The 27,126-nt window shown below is 38.9% G+C and overlaps 1 protein-coding gene across 1 annotated transcript; it reads left to right on the top strand.

The window, feature by feature from the left end:
- On the top strand, positions 1–27,126 carry ADGRG4 (adhesion G protein-coupled receptor G4). The gene is made up of 26 exons (XM_053474048.1): positions 1–94; positions 4,096–4,704; positions 7,615–7,671; positions 8,338–8,820; positions 9,197–9,697; positions 11,165–11,338; positions 11,426–11,517; positions 11,686–11,750; positions 13,513–13,555; positions 15,477–15,511; positions 15,607–15,752; positions 16,387–16,519; positions 17,278–17,396; positions 17,494–17,698; positions 19,397–19,562; positions 19,949–20,080; positions 20,787–20,909; positions 21,371–21,416; positions 21,747–21,850; positions 22,122–22,243; positions 22,565–22,833; positions 22,914–23,022; positions 23,624–23,904; positions 24,674–24,775; positions 25,496–25,663; positions 26,241–27,126. The coding sequence occupies exons 1-26, from the start codon at positions 13–15 to the stop codon at positions 26,342–26,344; spliced, it is 4,470 nt and encodes a 1,489-aa protein (XP_053330023.1). The 5' UTR covers positions 1–12; the 3' UTR covers positions 26,345–27,126.

Genomic DNA, 27,126 nt, shown 5'->3' with positions numbered 1-27,126 from the left:
AAAGTAATTAAGATGAAGGACTCCGTTCGCTGTCGATATCCACGGAATCTTTTGCTCACATTGATCTTAACCTTTAACATTGTGGTCATATCAGGTAAAAATAATATGTTCTGTTTTTTTCCACTAAGTTAGGCAATTAACAATGTCACTTGCTGCGCATTAAGTACAGTAAATGGTAGACTTGTGCATGTGGATTTGTATGAAGTTTAGTTTTAACAAAATGTGCCAATTTCGTTAATTTGTACGAATGTCTGAAAAAGAGGAGGGATCCCAACAAAACAAGCAAAAGGAAGCAGATAGCGCAGAATCTTCTCACTATATCCAACTCACGCTCTCTCACACATTCTCTCTCACACTCTCTCTGAATGTATTTTTTGGTCCATATGCATAAGTCTGGTACAAAGCTCATCAGTGCTTTGCTTTCAGCTGATACTTTACCAAGGGATATTATTATTAATACTAATTAATGAGTTTAGGTGTTAAAGCCAGACCCGTTGCTAACAGGTGTATAAAATCAAGCACGCAGGCTGCCATCTCCATAGACAAACATTGGCAGTAGAATGGGTCGTAAGGAAGAGATCAGTGACGTTAAACATGGCACTGTCATAGATGCCACCTTTGCCACAAGTCAGATTGTGTAATTTCTGCCTTGCTAGATCTGCCCCGGACCACAATAATTGCTCATATAGTGTGTGTATTTATTTATGCGTATTCAAAATTACCCCTGGGTAGCCAGAGCCAGAAAGTTCCCAGGTATGTTAATAATACCATATTAGCCCAAATAAAGGCCATAAGAAAAGGATCAATTGATCCATTTAGTCTGCCGTTCTTTACTTACTTTTAAACTTACTGATTCTTTAGGATTGTACATTCCTGGGATAATAAAAAAAATGACATATGGAAAACTATTAGATCTGAATAACATATGTATTTGTAATTCTCAAAAATATTTAATTTTGTGCTTAATCACAGTTTTACTGAACAACTGATAGTAAACTAATTAGTCTAAAACAGGATAACCCATTGAGTTAATCCTCTTATTGTTCAATATTTATCCCTAGAATTTACGAGCAGTAACCAATTACAAGGATTTTCTGCCTTAACGGCATATGCACGCCACGGGCAAGTTACATGCAAAGTATCAACCTACACGATGCTATTACTATGCCGATTTGCAATAAAATACTTAACCTTGAGAGCAATCACTCTAATTTGCTAGAGACATCCAGTAATGTTAGCATTCTAAAAACGATTAGCATTATTATTCTATGTTTTTAAAGAAATTCCTACTTTTTTGCGTCATTTTCCACATACAAAACAAACTAAAAATAAAAAGTGCAGGTTTTGTTCTCCTCTTCTGGTTACCATAGTAACCAACAATTCATTACGTCAGTCCTATCTTGGGTTCTCCGATAGCTTTCCAGATGGGGTGATCTGATAGCACTCCAGATGAACAACAAAGTTCCCCTTTAAAATTGAAATATATGTAATATACTTAGAAGACAGAAGGGGTTAAATTGCTCTGTATTATTCATTTTTTTTAACCTGTCTAAAAGGGGAAAGGATGTCTGTATTACATTTTATAATAAGATATCAGCTCTTTTGTGACTATAGGTTTAGCCAACGTAGCTGAATTGATTAATGCGAAACTGATCCGTCCCTGTGCCCTGTGTAACAAATCAAAAGATGTGCAGTTTCTGCCTTAAAGGGGGACCTGTCACCTTTTCTGCTTTTTGCATAAATAATGTTATTTATCAAGACTAGCTATAATTTGTGCGTTTTGTTTGTCAATTGACAAACTGAGATCTGTGTCAGAAGGTGACAGGGCTAGCATTTCATTTTCTGCTCCTATACCATACAGAGACTACCACCAAATGGAGACACCAAATGGAGACATTACTTGGAAAACTGCCCTTAGAATGGAGATGGATCGTATCAGGGGTCTTCAATTAAATGTTTTGAAGGTGCCCCTTAATCTTCTCTTGCACCAGGTGCAGCCAGCTGCAGAAGAAGACCTTTTGTGAAGCATTCTTGCTGGCCTTATTCTAATCATGCATGCCCATGCTGCCTTCCTTTTTTATGGTTAGCACCCATAGTATGTGTGAGATAGAATAGTCCAACCAAAGTAGGCTCTGAGGAGCTTATGGAATCTGAATGTCAAATAGAACACTCAATTGATAAAGGCAGAAAAACAGACAACCCACAGTAGCCCAGTCTAACCTGCTTTAGGGACTGTAACACATCAAACCAGGGCAAGCTACATGATACATATCCCACTTACCTATGCCATGGTTAGGTTCAGATTATTCATCGTTAATAGAGCCAGTATGTGCATACAAAATTAACCACAGTGTACTTTTTTTCATATGTCCGTCCCATCTATAACATTCCCATTTTATTATCCGAAAATTGAATGAACATCCTGCATGAACCTGCCAGCCAGCTCACAAAAGAAAGTGTTAAACAGGGAGCTTTGAAGCCTCCAACAGCACTAAAAGTTGTTGAAATTGATTAAACACAGGCTGAGAGGAGAGATCACTTGTTGAGATGCCCTCAAATCGGCTCAAGAGATATAAGAGCAGCTTGCACATTCTGGGAAGGCAGGGTGGAATCTTTACTGGTGAGCTTTAACGTGTCAGTGTCCCTGACCGTCTCTCCTTTTGTTAGTTGCAGACACAGGTTGCAAAGGGCATCTGGTCCTCCCTCATTATACTTTTTAAATTCTACTGTGGAAAGAGTTAATGGTCCTGTAAAACCTAAAAATGATAACAGAGCAATATATAATTGTAAAAACAATTATACTCTTAGAAAAAAAGCTGAACAATTAACTGCAGCCAACACGTTTATTGGTTTGTAAATCATCCCTTTATGGGAACACAGTAAACATGTTATTTAAATCCACTCTGTATCCAATTTCCTGTGGATAATAATTTATGCTGTTTGTGTTCACACTCCATTCCAAGAGGCAATAGTCACAAATTAAAAATGTAATTTTTGATCATGAATGACACTTCCTGTTCACATGTGTTTCTTTCCTATGATACGCCATTTACGACATCACAAGTCATGGGAACTACTATGGGCAGGCTACCTGGAGTTGTACCTCTTCTGGGCAGGGTTCGGGGTTGGGGTTAGTTACAAACATAGGTGGGATTTGGCCCAGATAGCATAGATTTGCATGGGAGAGTTCCCAGGTATGGGTACTTACCAAGTATCCTTCGTTAAGAGTCAGCAGCAGCAATTAACATGTGGGAAAGGCTGAACTTGACGGACGCATGTCTTTTTTTCAGCCTATGTAACTATGTAAGAGTGCTAGTCCTTCATTTTGACCGTCTTTCCTAGTCTGGCATCACTCCTTTCTATTGGCTAACTAAAGTCTTTACTTGCCCTCCATAGTGTAGCTGTATTTCCCCAAATAAATTAGTTTATTGCATTAACATATTAACACATTTAATATAACTTTAAAAAATAGTTACATATTCTAAAATAATTACAATATTCACATGATATAATGATTGGTCTATTCACTGAAGTGGTCGCTCAACTGACCAGGTTTGATTTCTATGAGTTGTTTGAGAGGGCATGTGAGTTATATTCAAGGGCATGCAAGTTCATTGTGAACTCACATATCCTCGCCTGAAACGTACACCCCCCCAACACTGAAATATGATTAAAAAAATAATAAAATAAAACAGGGGTCTGCAGGATTGCCAAGTTGTTTGCCAAGTATCAAGCACATGCACTTTAGTAAATAGTACCTATAGTATGTTTGCTCTGTTATTTTAGATTAATCTGCTAGGAAAACACATTATCATACTGCTAAGAATGTCATGAACACCTGGACTAATGAAAGTATATGGAGGAAAGGATTTCATTAGATAAGCAGGACTTCACATACTGACAACCGCAACAAGTCTGCAAATAAAGAAGTTTTGTTTGCTGCAGCTTTCCACCCTTCGGTGGTCCAAGCAGCTTATCAGTGGCAGGAAAGCACTCCCGTTGAAATCATAGCAGTCTCAATCGTATCATAAATTGAATATCTTTTATATTTTTCACATTTAAATTTCTATTAACTACGTGTATTTTTTTTTCCAGGTACAGATTCATTCTCTAGACAGACAGTTAAAATTCTAACAGCAAAGGATTATGTACAACTTATAAATGCTGCCGTTCCTGCTTTAAAGGATTTTACCATATGTGTGGACATACGCCCTGACACCAGCCCTCGTTTTTGGACAGTATTTAGCTACAGAGAAGCAGATCCTAGCAACTCAATTGTACTTGGGTTAGTTGGATCCGCTAAAGCCTTGAAAATGTATCATTTGGGAAATACATATGAATTTGACTGTGAGTTACCATTATCTTCTTGGCACTCTGTCTGCTCAACATGGAACAGTTTAACAAGGAAACTGGAAGTATATGTGAACGGAAGCTGCGTTTTCACCATTGCATCTGGTAATTTTAAACAGATGAAGGGTAATGGGACCTTGGTATTGGGTATTAACCATTCTGTCCAGGGAGGGGAAATTATCAATGCAGATGTGTACAATTTCATTGGCAATATATACAACTTCCAACTGTGGGATTCTAGAAGACCCTCCGATAGTTTAAGTGATTGTTCAAATGGAAATATTGTCAACTGGACAAGAGAGATCTGGAAATTTAATGAAGATCGTCTGATTGAGGATACAAGCCTACGGTGTGGTAAGTCACCTTTTCCCTACTTGGCCAATATTGTGTTCCTAGTTACTAGAAATGACATAAATGGCTCATAACGTTTAAACACGAGACATTTACAATAACCTGATGTCTGGAGAATAAGATAATTTACTTTTGGGAGCAGTTCGTATGTATAGTGCGAAGAGTTATCTTATTAAGGAAGCAAATGGCAACAGATGTAATGGGACAATCAAACATTCTATTTGTTACTATGGTGATATGACTACTTTTAAATTGTATTTTATAAATAACCCACATTGGACTGTTTCTAGGACATGGGGGTACATGGTGTACAGCTCAGTAAGTGGTGGGCTTCAGCAGCCATCGATCTAAGCGACCTCTGATTTATGGGGGAAAAAATGTTAAAGTGCCAGGGCCGCCTAGTCATCCCTAGTCTGGCCCTGGTACTAGTGATGAAGTTTTAAATAGCCATTAAATAGCTAATGGTGGCAGCGTAGATGGATCAGTACTGTCATGGATCAATTTCAATTACTGTGTCATTGATGAAAATGAGTGTGGTTTTAGTACTGGAATTCTTAACAACATTGGTGATATTCAGGGGAGGGAAATTACAGCTCAGTGGCCCCCTCGGCACCTTGCCTAACATATACACTAGCACACACATCTACACATGCACTCACTATACCATATACACACACTCACACTTAAAAACACAAACTACTGTAACACACACAGAAACACAGTAATACACACTAACTTTAAAACACACTCCATCACACATCAATCTACCAATCACACCTTACATCTTACTACCTCACATATCACATCTCATGCACCACACTTCACATCTTACTCTGGCGAGTGGGCTTGTGTAAGACTGATTAAAGCCCTGTGTCTCAGACTTTGGTCTCTTCTTAGGTTCAGGATAGTCATATGTCTATCCTATGCATGAAAAATTCCTTCACTGTTTAGGTTTGGATTATGACCTCTTGTTCCTCCTACTAAACACCCCTCCTCTCCATTGGTATCCTCTCCTTTATGTATTAAAATGTTTCTATCACATCACAAAATGAGTCTTTTCTGCTCATTTTTCTGCTGCAAACCATTTACCATTTTAGTAGCCCCAGACTCTCCAACTCAAACTCTCCAGCATCACAATGTCGTTCTGTAGATGAGGTCTCCAAAACTGTGTACGGTACTCTAGGTTAGGTCTGGTCGGAAATCTATAAAGTAGCAGAGCCACCAACCCAGGCATGGGCTGACCTGGAAGCAATTGCCCCCCAGGCCGCTCCAAAATTCTTCAAACAGGGTCGCTCCGGCTTGGACTGGCCTAGTCTCAAAGGCGGGAGAATGGCGGGATCACATAATACACCACTTGACCCTGTAGTAAAAGCGGGGCTGCTTGTAGCTATATGGAAAAGTTTTGGGCAAAATCTCCTATTTGGGGGATAAAACCACATTAAAATATATATATATATATTATCTTCCTAGGTTAACTAACATCACCATCTACGTCATTAGAATTAAATGCCATTCTACCCACCAGCATTTCTATCTTAAAGTTCTGCAGCCCACCTTTATTCATTACTTTAAAAGAAACATTGATGAATTATCAATTTTGAAGTCTTTTCTGGTGTTGGTATTGGTGCAAATGTTAAGAGGCTGATTAATTTTATTCCGTCAGATTATTTATAACTCTCTCTGACATATACAAAATGATCCAAGTGAGCGATGTTGACAGCCTTTTTCACGTTGAGGCTTTGTTACGCTCTGTACTATATAATTACATAAGTGCTATTCTAATGATAATATGGAACTGTTCAAGATGACTGCTGCTGGTTATAATGGCATTGTCAGGTGTATTAATGATTTGTGGAAGATTTATTGGTCTTATTATTTCAACTACCCTGTTCTTACCTTAAACAAAACAAAGTTTTTGTTCTCAAGTTAGTAAAGTAGACTAAACGTAGATGTATATGGAGGGGTATTTCTTAAGGCTAGAAGTCATTGCAGTCATTGCAGTGTTCCACACAAGTGGAATATGATCCACACCCATTTTAAGGGTAAATTACTCTATTAAAGGAACAATAACATAGATTTTTTCCATATTTGTTCCTTTAACTGAAATATTAAAGTCCCCATATCTTGCAAAAATAACAATGACAGCCCCGTTACTGTGAAACTGTCAGTCATGTGTCCATATTAGCAGAGTGATTGCCATTGAAGTAACAGCTTATTGTTCCATGCAGTTACACTAAGAAAGAATAAAAAAACATATAAATATAAAAAAACATTTAACTTTAGGGGAAGCTGCAGCCAAAAGTGGCTTGAAAACAGAACTCTTGAGGGTATGGTTTGTAAACGGGAGCCCAGAGGGCATCATGTTGGTGACACCACTTTTGGCTGTTAGAAACAGATCTCCTATACATTTAAGGAGCTGGGAGGAGGTAAATGAATGAGCGAGGAGACTGAAAGGGGGAATGAAATGATCATATGAAGGGAACAATCAGCTATCATAAGTATAGTAGTAAATTCCATATGATGGCTGGAAAATCCCATTTCCCCCAAATATAAAGACAACTCATAATGATTTTATCTGGTTTCTTCTGAAAAGAGAGTTATAGTACCACTTATTATCCATTTAGGAAAAGAACTGTCAGATTCATTCAAAGCTGCACAAACAATAGACTTTAAATAATTTCCATTGGTCTGGAAGCTTCCAAGCTGCGCTAATTCTAATGATTCACCAGGAAACACTTAAAGATCGCCTCCATCTGACCTACAGGTGATGGAAGTGCTGGGTTTATCGCATTTAGTCAACAAGATGTTCTAAAGCCAAGGCTATATGCTGTATTTGAACAGCGTCCATTTAATGCATAGTGGGAAATATTGTCGGTAAAATGTATAATGATTTACTTGATTTTTCCATTTCAGCAAAAGCAGAGGATATGCTGACAACAGCCGGTTCAACCACTGCCAGGACATCTCTGGGTGTGTATATTATTACATTATTATTCAATGTCTTATCTGGATTTTTTTTTTAATCTGCCTTGGGAATTTTATTTCCCAACATGCACCTGCCCTCTTTTTACTTAGTGTCTAATACTTTTTCTGTTTTATATAACTGAGTTTTCATGTTTTGCATTAATTTTAACACATTTAATTAACACATTTAAAAAAAAATATCTTCTGATGTCCTACTTAATTTGCCTGTCAGAGCAGGACTAACTATAAAATCGCATTACCAACGCAAAGTTTGGGGAAATGTACGGCGCATTTCGACCTAAATATTGACATGACTAGTTTATCTTTTGGAAATGCTATGGCAGCTAAGATGCTTAATAATATAGTTGGCTATAAATCTGAGTTCTGGGGCAGGTAAACCTGGTTAAATTGATACGCTGCTTCTTGGAGTGTCCACATGTAAAAATCTTTCCATTGCCTTTTATTAAATAAGTGATTCTTAGACGCACTACTGGGCTGCACATAACCCAAATCAAACATTATTACTGCTTCTTTACAAGGTTAGTAAATTACCTATGTGTGTTATAGGCGCGCACTAAAATATGCTTATTAGAAATCAGACGTAAGGTTTGTTATGAAGACTGATACAATAACCTAGAAGGATTTTGGTTTTCGTTTGTCCTTCATATCCAGGGTCCAGCACGACAGGGATCCCTACCACAAGGGCACCAGAGAAATCCACCACAAGCCAAATAGTGAAGAGCGAAAGTACACCGAACACCAGCATCTTTTCTACAAAACCTGGCATGTCATCAACACATAACTCAGCATCTTCCTTAACAAGTAGTACATCTGAACCAAACTCATCTGAAGCACATACCACCTTGGCATTGCCAGAACAGTCTACTAACAACACAACCTCTTTAGAACTTGATACTACTAGTGTACAGCCATCAGACCAAACCCCTGAACCAACCTCATCTGAACATAACACTACCACTGTACCACTACCAGTGCCAACTGCTGAAGCCACCTCATCAGACGTTTCTACTGCACCATTACCAGGTTCTACCAGCAATACGGCCTCGTCTATAGCTTCTACTCAACGATTGTCAGACATCACTACTAATGAATCCAGTAAGAACACACCTTCATCCAAATCACCCTTCTCAACAGGTACAAGTACTGTTATTATAATATACTGTTGTTATACAGTTTTTAAAGTGTTTTTCTAATGAATCCAGTAGAGACTGGATTCTGCTTGCTGAATATTAAGTCTACCAAATTATCTGACCCATTTTAAAAACATGGAAAATTGTGACCAATTGGCATTAGTTCAAACATTTGAGTAACCTATGTGATTGACTCAGAAAGCATAAGAACTCAAGAACCGAGACTTGGGAATACCATTGAAAGTCTCAGTAAACAAAAGCACAAGTTACAGTGTCATGCAAAATAACATATGCTTATTAGAAATCAGACATAAGGTTTGTTATGAAGACTGATACAGTAACCTAGACAGATTTTGGTTTTGTTTGTCCTTCATTTCTAGGGTCCAGCACGACAGGGATCCCTACCACAAGGGCACCAGAGGAATCCACCACAAGCCAAATAGTGAAAAGTGAAAGTATACCGAACACCAGCGTCTTTTCTACAAAACCTGGCATGTCATCAACACATAACTCAGCATCTTCCTTAACAAGTAGTACATCTGAACCAAACTCATCTGAAACACATACCACCTTGGCATTGCCAGGACAGTCTACTAACAACACAACCTCTTTAGAACTTTATACTACTAGTGTATGGCCATCAGACCAAACCCCTGAACCAACCTCATCTGAACATAACACTACCACTGTACCACTACCAGTGCCAACTGCTGAAGCCACCTCATCAGACGTTTCTACTGCACCATTACCAGGTTCTACCAGCAATACGGCCTCGTCTATAGCTTCTACTCAAGACCTCGCTACAACTCAAAGATTGTCAGACAACACTACTAATGAATCCAGTCAGAACACACCTTTATCCAAATCACCCTTCCCAACAGGTACAAGTACTGTTATTATAATATACTGTTATTATACAGTTTTTAAAGTGTTTATCTAATGAATCCAATAGAGACTGGATTCTGCTTGCTGAATATTAAGTCTACCAAATTATCTGACCCATCTGAAAACATGGAAAATTGTGACCAATAAGCATTAGTTCAGACATTTGAGTAACCTATGTGATTGACTCAGAAAGCATATCAAGTCAAGTCTTCAAGTGGCTTGAAGGTCCAAATACATAATGTGGAGAACGGTTGCTTAGAACAGTAATGCCCCTGGAATATTTAGATCATCAAATACACACCACAATAAATATTAAAGGGGCTCTCTGCTGATCCTATACATTTTAATATATATGATTGCTGAGAGGTCCCATTAAATCTTGTGATGCAGAATCCCCCCTATGCATTTGCCCCTTCATCATGTACTGCTCAACACCTTGTCTGCCAGGAATAAAAATGGTGGGGTCAAAGCAGGGTAAATTGAGTAGGTAGCATTTAGGTTTCAGGGGTTAGTTTTGTAGCCGCCTGGAAGAGTTAAGGGGACACCCCATGCTCACAGAACTCTTTAATGCATACTCTTCCTTAGTAAACTGTCCATTGAACAAATAAGAATATATATTCTTTAAGTTCTTTTACATTTCCAAATACAAGTACATATTCCAAATAGCTTTCCAAATTATCTGTTGCATAGGAATAACATGTTCACAAAGTATAATAGCACAGTACAAAAAAAAATAGATACAGTAAACAGCAAAGCTGTTACACAATCGCAGTATGATTTAAGATTCCGAAGAAAGAAAATTATACATAATATTCCGTGGTAAATAACCTCAGATACCTTTTTCCCCCCGAATAGTGTGTGCTATATATTTTGTGCATTAAAGCACATAGTCCTCCACAGAGACATTTATTATCATTCCCTCAGCCTTTCATATTAACAATGTAAAACGCAGTGTACTCAGATAAAATACATTCTATATTTTGCAGAGTGCTGGTCTTTCAGCCAACACATGTAGATGAGTCGCAGTGAGATGAAAATATTCCATCTCACTCAGGGCCGTTCTAGACCGAGTGGCACCCCAGACACTAACACACACACACTAATACACACACTTGTACATGCCATCATGTTTTTACATCATTTTTTGTGTTGTTACACAGTTTTACTCCTAAACACATTTTCCGTTCCCATGCTAAACATCTGAATATTACTGACTGTTAGGTATAACACGGTTATATGCCCGTACCCAGCAGACATTGTGAGGTCCTAGAAAAGAGGGATGTCAGGGTAGGATAGAGTGACACAGGGATTTAGGTCCCATTGGAAAGATCTGCCCCTAGTATTGGGTCACAGGGTCTGCAACCACTTAGGAAGACTACCCCACTGCAGCGCACCCCGTTGATTCATACACCACAGGTGTAAGAAAATGCATATTTTATACGGGTTGAAATATTTATTTTCAGACAAATCATCTGCAACAAGCACCGGGCCACCAGGCAATTTACCTTCAACATCTGGTGTTTCTACAAATATTTCTAATGGAACAACCTCAATTTGGACTTACTATACCACGGAACCACAGGTTGGGAGTACTACCAAAACATCTACAATGGACACATCCACAGCTGCTAGTACAGGTGCAGATTATATTAAAGTTGAAGTTTGCTAGCTGTTTAGCATACAATGTACACATTCTTTCAATTATTTATACATTTTCTTTCCAGTGACTTTCTACATGCTCTTAATGGATATCTCAGTCCTCAGTCCAAATGGCATCCTTGATTTGGAGCAAGTAGCAAACATCACTAAAAACCTGGTAAGCCATTTTTATAAACCACTAATAATAATAATAATAAAAACTCCTAATTTGGTTTGAATGACGATCAGGCAATCATTGTGTAGGATCTTTAACTATATGATAGTTTTTATTCAGTCACATAGATTTTTTGCGCTGAAATCTGTATTTGTTTGCTTTTTTTCTCAGATGGATGTCATCTTAGAGGACACTGAATTCCTTGTAGTTCAGTTTAATGTAGAGGACGAGTTGAGGTATGTAATGGAGTATAGCCCACCTAAGCACTTTATTTATTAAGGCTCATGAAACCTAATGAAATTCGCCTTATTTTCTTTTTTTAATATGTTGCCTATGTAAAAAAAATATTTGTTAATAGTGCTTTTCTGACAATTTGTGACATAGCCTTTATCCAAAGAAATTTGGACATTACTCTTAACCTAGGTATCATGGTAAGCGAACCTTTGGCTTTCATCCTCCAGCTACTTCTTAAGATTGCCACCTCAAGCTCTTTTATTTTCTTCAACATAATTGGCGAGAAATATACAAACCACCTATTCCTGAATATATTAGAATCTACTAGAAAACCACCTCCTAAGTGTTTTCATTTTAAATTTAAAAAATATTTATTCGTCTTGTCAATGTCAAGTAGGCAGCCCGTAGACGCGAGATTGCTCGCTATGGCTTTTACATGTCCTCAGCCTATCTGCAAAAACTATTGGTTCTAATCTATCATGCAGGTGAATTAACATTGTCTCCCACCGTCCCTCCGCATTGTATATGAACTTCCACATTAAAAAGGTTGGACAACATACGTTTTAGGAGACCTTTGGTTTTATAGGTGTTATAATGCTGCAATGTATATTCAGGAAAGAATAGGATACATAGTAAATGTTTCCATGCTGATGGAGGAAGGGAAGTGAATGAAAGTATTTGGGGAAATACAAGTTGTGGGAATAAAGAAAAGGAAGGAATGGGAAAACAGGTTTGAAACCTTGTGATGGAGCCTGGTGGAGATCTATGTACCTACTGGCACCTCTCCTAACACCCCCAAGGGGTACAGGGGCCACACAGACAGCGGAGGGGTCTGCGCCAGTGGCTGCCCAGAACAGTTACTCCATGCAGGTACAAATAGGTTGAGGGGAGTGTGTCCCAAGCCCCATGAGGTTTAAAGATGATGGAAATAGTGAAAATTAGTTAGGGAGCACTGGGGCATACAAGTATGCAAAGACAGAGAAAATAATAAAAACAACATACAGGATATGGGGAAGGAAGGAGGAATGAAGAGAAGGGAAAGGAATAGAAAGGAAAGAGGAGGAAAATGATAGTTACATACACCCCGGTATGTAATCTGCAAAGAAGAGTGTATGTAATAGTTCCTTCTTTCTGCATATAACCGCATTTGTGATGATTTGCCTGCGGCGCTCCATATGTGATAAATCTGCATTGTGTGGTTGGGTCTCTGCACTGTGCAATGTATGTTTTTGTACTGTAGCTGTATACGGCAATGAACGTAAAACTCGGCCTATCGACAGACAGCAGTGTTTGTATTTCTGAATGGACAAACGTTTTAGAACTTGTGCCATAGACGCAACAGAAAAGATGTTGGTTGTGATCACATGATGTAGACTTAGACTGAAATTGCAGTATATGTAAAAAAACATGCAAAGGAATAATGGAGTCTGTGTAGGTTGCCTTTCCAGGCCTCAATGACTTCTTAATCTGGCTCTCCATGTAACAGGTAAATCCTCAGTTTTAGAGTATATGAATAATTTATCATTGTGAAAATCCATGAATTTTTACGCATTGTATCAGTTATATATATATATATATATATATATATATTATTTTTTTAACTAGTATCACTTTGTGCTTTCGCTGTATTTCCCTCTGACGCTTTGCATCCTCGTGACTTCTGTCAATACCAACCCTGCTTTTTACAGAAACTTTCCCCTGCAATCATTACTACAATAATTGCAATCTGTTGACCTTATTTTGTTATCTCAATGTTTGCTGCAGTAATGAACCTTGGAAATCCCAGTCACAAAAAAGCAATAGAAAGGTAAAGCTCTTTTAGAATTCTAAGGAAAACACAAAGTTGCTGTTTAATTCCTGAAAGGAACTGACATAAGATATGTACGGTAATTTTATATGCTGGATATACTGTAGAAACACTACATGACCAACAGTATGTGGACACCTGACCATCACACCTATATGAGCTTGTTGGACGTCCCAATTCCAAACCATGGCTATTAATATGGACTTGGCCCTCCTTTGCAGCTGCTACATCCTTCACCCCTCTTGAAAGACTTTCCACAATATTTTGGAGTGTGTCGGTGGGTATTTGTGCCCACTCAGCCAAAAGAGAATTTGTGAGGTCAGACATAGGGTTGAGGTCAGGGCTCTGTGCGGGCCACTCGAGTTCCTGCACACCAAACTCATCCAACCATGTCTTTATGGACCTTGGTTTGCAGGGCCGGCCCAAGGCAAAATGCCGCCTGGGGCGAATTTTAAAATGCCGCCCCCCCCTTATCTACCCTTCCTCTCCCTCCGTCCCTGCCCTCCCCCATTATCTACCCTTCCTCCCCCCTTACCTTTCAGCAGTCCTGCGGCGAGTCTCCCTGTTCGGTCTCGGTGCCGGCTTGTAATGCTGAGTGCTGGAAATCTTCTGGCACTCAGCATTACAAGCCGGCACTGAGACCGAACAGGGAGACTCGCCGCAGAGGAGAGAGAGAGAGGGGCGCCGAGCAGGTACGCTCCCCTTTCTCTCTGTCAGACCCGGCGGGGACCACCTACCTCGCTGCGGGGTCCGTCGCCCCGGACCGCGATCCCCGTCGGGGACAGGTGATATTTACATGCTCTGTGCTTGAGAACATTCAGCTGCCCTGCTCCGTGAGTGTGTGTGTGGAAATGGTTGAGCTGTTGTTACTACTAAACACTTCCACGTCACAATAATAGCACTTATAGCGGACCGATGCAGAAGGATATATAGGAGGGCAGAAATTTAAAAAACTGATATGTGGCAAAGGTGGCATCCTATGACGTTTGAAATCACTGAACTCTTCCGTATGACCCATTTTACTGCCAATGTTTGTCTATGGAGATGACTGCCTCTGTGCTTGATTTTATATACGTTAGCAATGGGTATGTTTTAATAACTAGGAGGGGTGTCTACGTACTTTTGGTCACATAGTGTATATATACGTATAGTGTATCACTTGGGTATATATACGTATACAAAGTATAACTATGATGTTATAGTAGGTAGCCAAGTGTTATGTTTAATATCTTAGTTAAAATAGACAATAATACAAATAACGCTGCAAAACGTACTTACTGTGATAAGTGTAATATATATAATCTATTTTAAAGGTATCTTCTCATTGTAGAACCCCAGCTAAACTAACCAAATATTGTTTGGATATTTTAGCAAATGCATTAAACAGTTGACAGTTAATTAAACATATCACTTGTGCAGTTACTTGCAGCTGTATTTAATCTGCTGAAGGGCTGTCCCATGCATCCACTACCTTTCGAAGAAGTTATCAGTCACATTTACTCACAATTTGACCCTTCCCACAGATGCCCAAAACATTCCCTTGATATTCTTCATATATATAAAACTGATTCTCTACTGTTGAATCTCTTAATATCCCTTAAAGATGCTGTTCCACCTGCCGAATTGAAACGTCTGTAGAAAAAAATCATAGCACAATTTAATGTTTGCTCATCATACTAAATAAAGTACTTTAGTCTAAATGGAACAGCACCTTTAATACAAATGTAACTGGAGAACACAAGCCCCATACACCCAATCATCTTCAGCCACATCTGGGGTAAGAAGATGCGGGTTGTAGGGCTTGGGGTCTGTAATTACCCAGCTTTGTCTTAATGCATCTAATCCTAATCTATTATTTTTGGAATCTCTCTTCTGATTTCACTGATTTATTTCCTTTTTATTTTTTCAATTGTCTTGTCAGAGAAGGGAAACCAATGGCGACGCGGTGGATTTCAAGTTAGTATATAAAGTGCTTGTGATCGTGTTTTCTTAGATATCCGAGTCACCCGTCAAACACTGTAGCCATGAGAATGTGCTTCTTCTCTCCACAGCGTGGAATCGAAAGCTATTATCCGAGCCATTTCACCAGACCCTCCAGAATCGTTGGCCATCAAACTGGAGAAACTGCTGGAAAGTCAGGACTATTCGGATGCAGAAGCGACCCTAAATCTCTCGGTTGTTTATGTACAGATCATAGGTAACGATATATATTTCACTGCAGAGTACATGTCCGGAACCCGTATCATATTTCCTTTGATATTTGCGTTTCTTCTAGATGTTCTCGGTATCCAAGACGCCAAACAATTCTTTCATCGAGAAAATATTTTGTACAATCTTTACAGTTGTTCAAAGAAAATGATTTAGAGGTCAAAATGTTTGCTGATAATTGATTTTTTTCTCCAAACTCTTGAAACAAGTTTCAGCACACAAACAATGCTTTTAGGTTAGATTCATTTTGCAGTCAAAATCTATGGCTGCCTCTTGCATGGCATTGGGATGTCCATGACGTAATTCTTTAAAGTCTCCAATGCTTTGTAGTGGAAAGTTTATCATTCAGATCATTCTTAAACCATAGCCAATGTAATGAAATTGGGAGAGGGTTTGTAGAAGAGGACTGACCTCTAAATAGTCGAAAGTACTTTGGGTGCGTGATATTCGAGCTACAGTAGGTTTGTTTTTGGTAATAGGTATTTTTCTAATAACTATATTTACTACCTTTATGCGGTGTATAATGTTTGATTTCAGGTAGCCAGTAAGCTTGTAAATTGCTACCTTTTTCCTTCAACATTCTGTAATTTTCCCGACGCTTTCTAAGAGACAGGTCTATTTAGTTCCAGGAACATGTCCTCCAGAAACCACGTATTCCAGCGAGAAAGGAGTGTATAAGTGGGTGGAAAAAAATCCAACAGAAACGGCCAGAGTTCAGTGCTCCAAGAATTCTAAAACCCAAGCCACTAGATACTGGTAAGACCACCGAATCCTAAAATATAAGCCAGTAGTGTAAGTGTACAGTGCAAGGAAACAACAGACTAGATAAAGATATCTGTTTAAACAGAATTATTTTTGTTAATATGTATCCAAGAGAAAGGAGCAAACCTCTAGTGATCGTAATCAGTGTTTAGATTTTGCTATTAAGGATGAATTCAGACAAATTACACAGCTTCGCTTCTCACCTCCTAACGTGTGAATCTATATTCCAACTCCAACAGCTGAGAGAAATAGCAAACTAGCTTAAATTATATGGAAGAATGCAAAAAAGGGAAGATCATATAGGACAAATAATATATATATATGGTATATAGAGATCAAAAGTACTATACTGCCCTACTATGTTGCTTTTCATTTCTGGACCATGTATCAGTGAAGTTGGCGATCGTGGACAGAATTTGGCAGAGATAGACTCTTTAGATTAGACTACATTTCCGAAAACATCCACTTCTGCTTTTCTTCAATATCACACTGCATTACTGTATTTAATACTCAAAGAAAAGAAAAAAAAACATGAATTTATCTATAAAAATTCCGCTTTAACAAACCCAGGAGCATCCTGCAATGTTTGGCAACTTTCACCAAGTAGAAATCAGAGGAGCAGCCATCTGCAAACACACTGACAGACGTAAAATGTTATTTTAACAGCCACAAGAGCAATGTTACTCAGTCAGTAAACCCAATTTTTCTCTGAACAGATGCTGCTAATATATATTTTATGCTTTTTATGTTAGCAATGTTAATATCACTACTGAAAAAGCAGAGTGGGAAAAGCCTAATTTGGATAGATGCCCGTCCTTCGACCCACTTCCAAATTCTATACAAGATCTTCAAAGCATCCCTGTAACACCAGGTAATGCCAAATCAATACATTTTCTGTAATATGTTACGAACTAAATAACTATTTTATAAATAGCTAACTAAAATAATGTCTTTTTTTTGTCATGCAGCAAATGCCGTGTATATGGCAATACATATCTGGAATATCACAAGCAACTCAGGCGCCATTTCAAAGGAAGACACAAAAATCATTCTTTCCAAAGTGTACAATATAGTGGAAATGGGAGAAACGGATCTCAGTGTAGCCAGGACTACATTAGATATTATAGATTCCATTTTGTTGAAAGCAGTCGGCCTGCGTGAATTTACCAACAGGTCAGATATTCTGCTTTTCCGTACTCTAACTTTTCTAACAAAAACAAAAACTGTGTAAAACTGTTTACGAGAGCTTTATCGATGATTGGTAACTGGTTGGTAAAGCAATGCCAACACTAAGGTTATGCCCCTTGTTATATATTTTTGCATAAGTACTACTTCAGTTGCGGTTGGGGAAGAACTTATAACATTTGCTGAATGCCCATGAAAGATATATTTCAACTTTCAAATAGAACTTGAAGGAGACTTTAATTTAGGTTAAAAAAGTCCATTAAGCTCAACACCTATTCTTCCTGCTTTTGATCCAAAAGAGGGCAAAGCAAACCCCCCAATTACGCTAATTTTCAGATTCAGATGGGCTCTAATATGTTATATTCTATCATTTATTGCCCTGAATGTTCTGCTTTTCTAAAAAAAATCCCTTTTTCATGGCATCCATTGTATTTGATAGCATTTTTTTTAAAAAAAAATATTTATATTTATTGCCCTTTACTGTAAAGAATCTGTTCCTTTGTTGACCTAAAATAACACAGACATCATCGGTGAGCATTCTAATTTGCTGGTTGTCAGCTTCGCATTATAACCTTATCGTTTTGAAATTAGCTGATAAGTTTGTTCACATTTGAAGTATAAAGAAGCATTTTTGTAAATATCTTTAAAAGAGCGGGTGCAGTAATAAAAATGAAGCGGGGCTATGGAGGGATATTTACTACATAAAGAACTCGACTGACTGCATGCAAAGGCTAACAAAAAATAACAGCTATGCACATGTCCCAATATATATACCGTATTGGCTCGAATATAGGCCGCACTTTTTTCCCCCACTTTAAGTTTTTAAAGTGGGGGTGCGGCCTATATTCGGGGTCTAGCGCCCGACGCCCGGGACATGCAGTCCCGGGCGCCGGGCAGGCAGCGGGGTTAAGATACAGATCCCCCGCAGCGGTGCAGGGGACCTGCATCCTTCTCCCCGATACGCTCAGACAGCCTCCCCTGCCAGCACTTCCCACGGGGGGGGGTGCCGGCACGGGAGGTTATCTAAGCGTTTTACCTCTGCCCACCCCCGACTTACCGGAGCAGACTCCCGGGTGTCTTGCGGGGCCGGCGGGAGACATTTACGCAATACCCAAATGCAACTTCCGGTAACGGTACCGGAAGTTGCATACGCGTATTGCGTAGATGTCCCTCGCCGGCCCTGAAGACACCCGGGAGTCTGCTCCGGTAAGTCGAGGAGGGGGGGCAGAGGAGGACAGCGGCAGCGTATCGCGGGGAGGGAGGACAGCGGCAGCGTATCGCGGGGAGGGCAGCGGATCTCGGGGAGGGAGGGCAGCGGATCTCGGGGAGGGAGGGCAGCGGATCTCGGGGAGGGAGGGCAGCGGATCTCGGGGAGGGAGGGCAGCGGATCTCGGGGAGGGAGGGCAGCGGATCTCGGGGAGGGAGCGCAGCGGATCGCGGGGACGGAGGACAGCGGCAGCGTATCGCGGGGAGGGAGGACAGTGGTAGCATATCTCGGGGAGGGAGGACAGTGGCAGCATGTTTTTTTTGGTGCTTTTTTTAAAGAAAAAAAACTTTTTCTTTAAAAAAGCACCAAACTTTTAGGGTGCGGCCTATATACGGGGGCGGCCTATATCCGAGCCAATACGGTATATAATATTCACCATACTAATTGTTTCAACTCTGTTCGATTTTCTCATTCTTCAGAATTCTGAATGTCACAGAGGAAATCGGATACCAAATGGATTTTTCAGGACTGGAGGCCAATATGACCGCACAAACATTGGCTTTATCAGTAACTAAAGTTAATTTTAGTGAATTTCAAGAAATCTTCTTCACCGTTACATCTTACGTGGATGGAATGAATCCTGAGGTGCGATTATTCTACGCTTAATAGAATTATAATGTAGGCCTATGATAAAGCGCCTCAGTGAGGGTGCGAAACGCGTGAGGGAGTTTTGGTACATCAAAGCCACTTTATTAATATATACTAGTTTGTTATTTTCTTACGCTTGGCAAATAAAGACCAAGTGAGCTCCGTTCTGTTTTTTGCATGCATGCGTCATACTACGATCATAAGACCTGCTCGATGGTGGAACCCATGTAAACGGGACTAGGTATATCATAATTACATCTCTGTAATGTATATCAAAAATAAAGGGAGATGATGTACTTGTGTACTACGTTACATAATGCTGAATTATTACTGAAACTACTGATATTAGAGGATTTTACTCATATTAAATTCTCTCTAAATAGATTACTATGGAGAAAGTACCAGCTGATGAAGCTGTGGCCTTCATACACCTACCTGGATCGGTACAAGACCACACATCGACATCCACAGCTACTGTACAGTTCAACTTCTTTGGTAAAAGATCCATTTTTGAGGTAAATGCTTATATTTGAAAAGGCCAGACTTTTTGTAATGTATAAAAAACAATGAGTCCAGCATGGTCTCCAAAGCACATTATCGCATGGAGATCAATGCATGGGTTCTTTTTGCTTCTGGACTTAAAAAATAAGATATATATGTATCCTTTTCTCCTCTCCTGTTTCTACTGAATGCTGGAATGATGCTAAAGTAGGTTTTTCTGAGATCCATTTGAAATGAAAATCACATTGTTTGGCTGGTGTACATTTTATTGGCAGCAGCTACTCCCATTTATTTTAATAGAAGCTTCCGTTGACTTCACAAAAGCTCGTGATCAGGAGGCGTTCTTAAGTATGCTTTCCCTAATTTAATATGATGAATACACAATTCTACTAATTCTGTGCCTCGGTATGGAACAGTTGGCATCTGTATCTCAAACCAATCATCGTATCGTAGGGACACAGACTTAATATATATACTACAGCCTCTTCAACAAAATGAACTGAAATAATTGATCTCCTACGTAGAAGGATAGTCAGTTATCAGATAAATGCGCTGTATGCTTTTATTGTTTAGTTACATTGTTGTACAGTATATATACTGTACAACAGACAACAGACAACCTCGTGCGCTACATCAGTGATTATTTACGGGAGAATGAATAAGCCAAAAACACAATTTTGTTTCCTTTTTCCCTTCATTTTGTTACTTCTTGTGTTGTAGGAATATGACGAAAGCAATCTCGTATTAAACACATATGTTGTAAGCGCTAGCGTGTCTAACACTCGGATTCAGGGGCTAAAAGACCCGGTGGACATAACCCTAAGGCATGTTTTTCAAAATAAGGTGAGCTATTCTTCTTCTTCTATCCTCTCAACGTCTACAGCGTGAGAAAGGCAGATCTAAAAAGCTCCTAAAAAGTACTAAAATGTATGCGCCGGGATCACAGGGGATAACATCACTCCTCGTAATCATCTCCCATGACTACCTGTTACATTTATATGGAGATTTCATCTCTGATGGGAAAGAGGGTCAATAGTTATCACTAATGCTGAATCACCGAATGATTCATTTTCCAGAAGTGTTTTCAATCAAACCTACGGCAAGATTTCCGACTCTCAATTGCGGGGCTTTTTGTAAAATTAGCATATTTTGAAAATCTTAAGAGATATAGCAGCATATATTTTTTTTAAATAATTGTTACGGCAATTCTAGAATGATTTCTCTGACATGGGTCGCACAATATTCGTGGGTATTTAAGTTTGATGCGCGTTACTTAGTAGATTATTCCGTGCACTTTATTTCAGGAAAAACTCCCTGTGCATTGTGTATTTTGGGACTTTCATACAAATAGTAAGTAGTACTATTTTATAGTTTGGGGTTTACTATGCGATTATTTTTTTAAACCTATATTAGGGGATTATGACTATATTTCAGCATCGATAGAATGAAATGTGTGATTATGTTCCTTCTTTTTCCATCCCTCTTACGTTCTCTGTCTGTACTCACATAGATTAATTAGTACAAACACAATCTCTTAATCTTTGCATGTGATATGCGTCTTGTTTAAAAGACTTTAATAAAGAAAATGTAAATGAAAACAAGTACAAGCACAATGGTCACATGTATTATAATGCTAAGATCGCTGACATGGCGCTTTTGTGAATTCTCTGTATAATGCAGACGGCCATGGCGGATGGAACGCAACTGGATGCCGAGTAACGTTTACGAATGCAAACTACACCACCTGTCACTGCTCACATCTCACTCACTTCGGAGTACTTCTAGTAAGTAATAAGGTGTTGCAAACCCATTCATGGGGGGATTTAGTTTATCCCCAGGTGTACCCGTTACAAGACATGTGGAAGTCATTCATGTCTATGGGGCATTTGGTATAGCGTCCATCACAACGCCTGTTGCTGGATAAAGTGATATGGAAGCGAACGAGTAACTTGACAAAAAGCCTGTGTGCCCAACATAGCTTTAGTCATTTGGGTTACAGTTAAATATTGGGATTCGTTGGATCTGATAACTACCGTAATTTTCACTTTTTTATAGGATATTTCCAGGTCTGGGATCAATGCTGTAGATGGGCACATACTGAGCATTCTGAGTTACGTAGCATGTGGCATCGCCTCTCTTTTCCTGGGAATCGCCCTGGTGACATATTGCGTGTTTAAGTAAGTTAGATATCGAACTTGGTTTACGTAGAATCATTCCTGCAAAGCCACAGACTAATCGGTGAACCGGCCAAGCTTTCCTTTAAGGTTTCCCAACACACCAATAATCACGCCTTTCTTTAACCTTATTGCCAAATTGTATATTGTCATTTTTTAATGTTGTTCATTTTCACTATCCCATTATTGTAACAGTGTTATGCAGTCTGCTTGTGCTCTATAAATAAAGGCTTTTTTTATTTTACATTTTTTTTCCTGAAAATACTTGTCATTGCCTTCTTAAGACTGTGTAACAAAGCTATTCTATTTATTTTTCTCTTTAAGGCAACTTAGAAGAGATTACCCTTCCAAAATATTAATGAACCTGTCTTCTGCGCTGTTCCTGCTAAATTTGCTCTTTTTGCTCAACACCTGGTTATCGTCGTTTAGAAGTTATGGCCTGTGCATCGCATCTGCTGCTCTGCTTCATTACTTTTTGTTGGCCGCTTTCACCTGGATGGGACTGGAAGCTGTGCACATGTATTTTGCATTTGTCAAAGTGTTTAATTTGTACATACATAACTACATATTGAAATTCTGCATTGCCGGATGGGGTAGGTACAACGTCCACGTCTGCATACAGTCATACATGTTTTTCTGTCGTGTTACACTGACCTATATGTTTGTGCCATAGGAATCCCAGCGATCATTGTTGCCATCGTACTGGTGATAGATCTGGATTTTTATGGAGGTGGTTCCGATTACACACATTACGCTGTCTCACAGGACAACTCCGATTTATTGTAAGTAGTAGAGCTATTGTTAGTTCTATATTATTATCCATCATATTATATTATTATCATATCAACATTAAACACATAAAAGGATTTTTACAAAGTAAAGGAGTAAAGTTTATTTCAAAGGAGGAGAAATATAAAGCTAGAGAGTCAAAATTACTGCAGTTTTTCTCAAGTAATACTGCAGTTTTTTGGACATGAAAAAACTGCAATACTGCACTTTTAGTGCAGTATTACTGCACATTTACTGCAGTTTTACTGCATTTGTACTTCACTGTACTGCAGTTTTACTGCACATTTACTGGACCCTTTTTTTATATTGCAAACCTACAGTTGTACTTCAATGCACTGTAGCTTTATTGCATTTGTACTTCCGTACAAAAACAACTGCAGTAAATCTGCAGTACAGTGAAGTACAAATGCAGTAAAACTGCAGTAAATGTGCAGTAATGCTGCAGTAAAAGTGCAGTATTGCAGTTTTTTCATGTCCAAAAAACTGCAGTATTACTTCAGAAAAACAGCAGTAATTTTTTCGTAAGGGGGGGCTTCGATGTACTTTGTAAGGAAGTTTTCTTTAACATGAAATGTTTTCTCTTTTTTCTCTCAGTTGCTGGATTCAGGATGACATTGTATTCTACGTAACTGTCGTGGCCTATTTTTGCGCCATGTTTCTTGTAAATATATGTATGTTTATTGTGGTGCTTGTTCAAATCAATTCCTTGAAATTCAAGAAGAAGAAAGATTGGAGGTCTCTCTTTCTACATGACGTCAAAAGCGCGATCAGCATCGCCTTCTTACTTGGCATAACCTGGGGCTTTGCATTTTTCGCATGGGGACCTGTAAGAATTGCCTTTTTGTACCTTTTTTCAATTTTTAACACATTACAAGGTAAATATATATATTTTACAATAAAGTACACTTTAAAGATGATCTGTCACATTCTCAGATCTTACATTTTACGGCCCAGTATGCTTTCTTGATTGCTCATCAGCACCCCTTCACGGATGCTGATTGGGTCTGGAAAAGTCTGGAAAAGTGATGATAAAGGGGCAAAGTTCAGGACAGGGAAGTAGTTACACGGGTTTAATGCCATATGCCGGTGATATGTTGATCACTAATGTTTAAAACAGCTATTTGGAGACAAATCACATAAAAGTGGGCAATATTGTATATTTACGGTTTTATATGTACTGTATAGGAATGGGGATAACCCAACATAAGCAATGAAGTACACCAGATCCCCAAAAGGTTAAAGGGGAGGTAGAAAGTACAGTGCTGAACATATGTACTCCAAATACAGTGTGCCTGGCAAACATACGTGCTGACCGTACTGTACCCCCCCGCTATATGATGATAGCTATAAAATAACTAGATCGACAAGAGAAATTACAATCTATTAAGCAGAGCAGCATAGTAAAAATCTACTTGTCTTCTGGATTCTGTTTTAATGTATCTGTATTTCTCTGCCATTTATTCCCAGCTTCCGAAACAATGCAGGTCTTCTTTATGCAATAAAAGACAAGACATTCAAGTCTTATTACTTTTATATTTGTTTTTTAACTTCTCTCATATGTACTAAGGTATTCCTTACCCTTTCAGGCTAGTCGATACAGAGGTGTCCGGTCTTCTCGTGATGATATGTTCCTTGTTCTTTCAGGCTTCTTTATCTTTGTGTTCCACTGTCTGATAAAAGAAAATGTACGGAGACAATGGAGGATGCATTTATGCTGTGGGAAGTTTAGGCTTGACAATTACTCTGGTGAGAATCTATTTATATACCTTGAATGACGTCAAGCTTACGTTGAAATAACATAAACCATTTGACGTATCTCCCGGTAGCACCAAATATGTAACGGACCTGTAAGGATAGATTGGTACAAAAGGAAAATGTAAAATGATGAGCTCAGGAACATTAGGTGATTCAATTAAAGCAGAGGGGGTTTATTCACTAAATTGGGTATTGCAACATAAACTTCAGGATGCATTATAAAGGGCCAACTTCCATGAGCTTCCCTGACAAGAAAGACTGGGATGGCTTTGTTATAATGGACGGTTTGGAGGATCACTTTGTAAATCCCAGGAAATATTCAGACTCAGATGCAGAGAGTGATGTCATGTAGCAGCTTTCTCAACTATTAAATATCTCTCACTTAGTTAGTAAATCTTGCCAAGGAGATCAAGCTCTGTTATTTGAAAGAGCTTACTGATCATTTAGGAGACAAGACTTTGTAGAATTACCTATTAGTTATAAGCTTCAGCTTCTGTGCAGGACATCCCTATCACAGAGCCTTTATTGCAGATATTACAACTCCACCACATCAACTCCATGTTATATAAATATGAAATACATTGAATTTACTTTAGGAGCCGCGCACAGCGCTTTATTCAGGATGGACATCTTTTTACCATGCTAATGGTTTCTAACAGTGGCAGTAAAAAACTTTAACGTTTGTATTTTCCATTTTCTTGTACTTTTTAGATTGGAGCAGGCTGAGTAATGCTGAAGCAAAACAAAATGGCTGCACGCATACATCACCGTCAGATTCTTTCCAGTCCACGCGGTCCAATACGACCGTTTCCACGTCGAACGCATCAAGCCTCTCAAGCTTTACGAGAGATGAATTTACCGGAAGAAGCTTTGTTAATGGTAAGGAGTAACTCTGGCCAGGGATAGTTGGCATTTATGAGGTTATGGTGACAGGCGTATCCATTAAAATCCCAGAATATAGCACTGGGGTCACTGTTCTGTTAGTGACAATGGAAGAGAGGGACTTGGGAGTAATTATTTCTGAGGACGTAAAGGTAAGCAGACAATGCAATAAAGCATTGGAAAAAAATATAATTGCTAGAATTGTCACTTTCTGCAGTATGCATTATTCCTCTCTGAATAGGCCTCCATATAATAAATATGTTTACCAGGTCTGTTAACCTATCGTGGATACAACCCTTTCCTGCCCAATATGAAATAAAAAGGACTTTATTGCAAAAAGTAAAAATCATACCTATAAATAGCAATTTATTTCACTCCACTCTTTTACTCGTGACATTTTTCCTTGCTAAAAGGTCATTAATAGATCCTGAGCATTGTGGCAAATAGCATAGAATGTGATTAACTTTGAAAGTGTTGAGGTTAAATTTTTGGAATATCTGCCTATTCCATTACATGCGCTATCAAAGAGAAAAACATCCTCAGTAATTAGCTTTCTTTCTTTTTCCTTACGTAGGTGGAATATTTATCAGCTCAGCTCAGTTGGCACCTCCTAATCGGGCAACCATACATCCCGACGCAAGAGGAATATTGTCATTTCTGGATCTGGATTTGCAATAAGAAAGTCCGGCTTCCAGTTGTTTATGAGCTATGGTTTTAATCTAGATATTAAAAAAACACTGGCTAATCTTCGCGAGTTCTTTGTACTGACAAGAGATGCAAACCCTGTTGAGAGCCGGCGTTCTATTGGAATCAGACACATCCGGGTTTATGCACTGATTTGCTATATGCGATGTACTAGCGGCAGAAACACTGCTTTGTAATTAGGAGGGCTGAAAATTGTTCACAACCACGTGCATTGTTCAGAACCATTCGGCCAAACATATCTCCTGCTTGGAAACAGTTGACGGTGGGGAAACAGGTGAATACATATGGGACATTCTATAGAATGCAATGTAAAGGGACCTCTTGGCTACCGTATGCATTAAAATGCCTGTGATGGCTTGAGGTTCTCTTTAAGATCATGTGGATAGCTGTTTGTATCTCTTTGTACCCTTTCTATTTATCATTTTCAGAATGTAACACATCCTTGTTTAACAATTCTGTATCAAAATGCATTGCATGAGAGTGTAGCAGCTGTGGGATTGGCACACTTTGTAAGCCCACGAGAAGTCCTTCTCTGACAAACTACCTGCAAAGTTAAATGAAAGCCTAGCTTTGGTTCACGTTACAAACATTTTCGAGTTTTACTGCTATGGTAACGTTTGTGATTTTGCATCTTATCTCCGACACATTAACTTGTTATTACACTGAAGAGTTGCTGTCAAGCTGCCAGATCCTCCTGAGGACATCTGTTCTATGGAAGAGCACAAAAATAAAGCACTGAGCTATCCGTACTGTCA

This window comes from Spea bombifrons, chromosome 8, assembly GCF_027358695.1.
Source record: "Spea bombifrons isolate aSpeBom1 chromosome 8, aSpeBom1.2.pri, whole genome shotgun sequence".
Taxonomy (NCBI): domain Eukaryota; kingdom Metazoa; phylum Chordata; class Amphibia; order Anura; family Pelobatidae; genus Spea; species Spea bombifrons.
This window is presented reverse-complemented; position numbering and strand designations above follow the sequence as displayed.

What these genes read in the sequence shown, in the direction of transcription:
- ADGRG4 (XM_053474048.1), top strand. Translation starts at nt 13, where the DNA reads ATGAAGGACTCCGTTCGCTGTCGATATCCACGGAATCTTTTGCTCACA. An exon ending in TGGATGGAATGAATCCTGAG is followed by an intron (nt 19,563 to 19,948) that starts GTGCGATTATTC and finishes CTCTCTAAATAG; the next exon opens with ATTACTATGGAGAAAGTACC. An exon ending in TTGGGACTTTCATACAAATA is followed by an intron (nt 21,417 to 21,746) that starts GTAAGTAGTACT and finishes TGTATAATGCAG; the next exon opens with ACGGCCATGGCGGATGGAAC.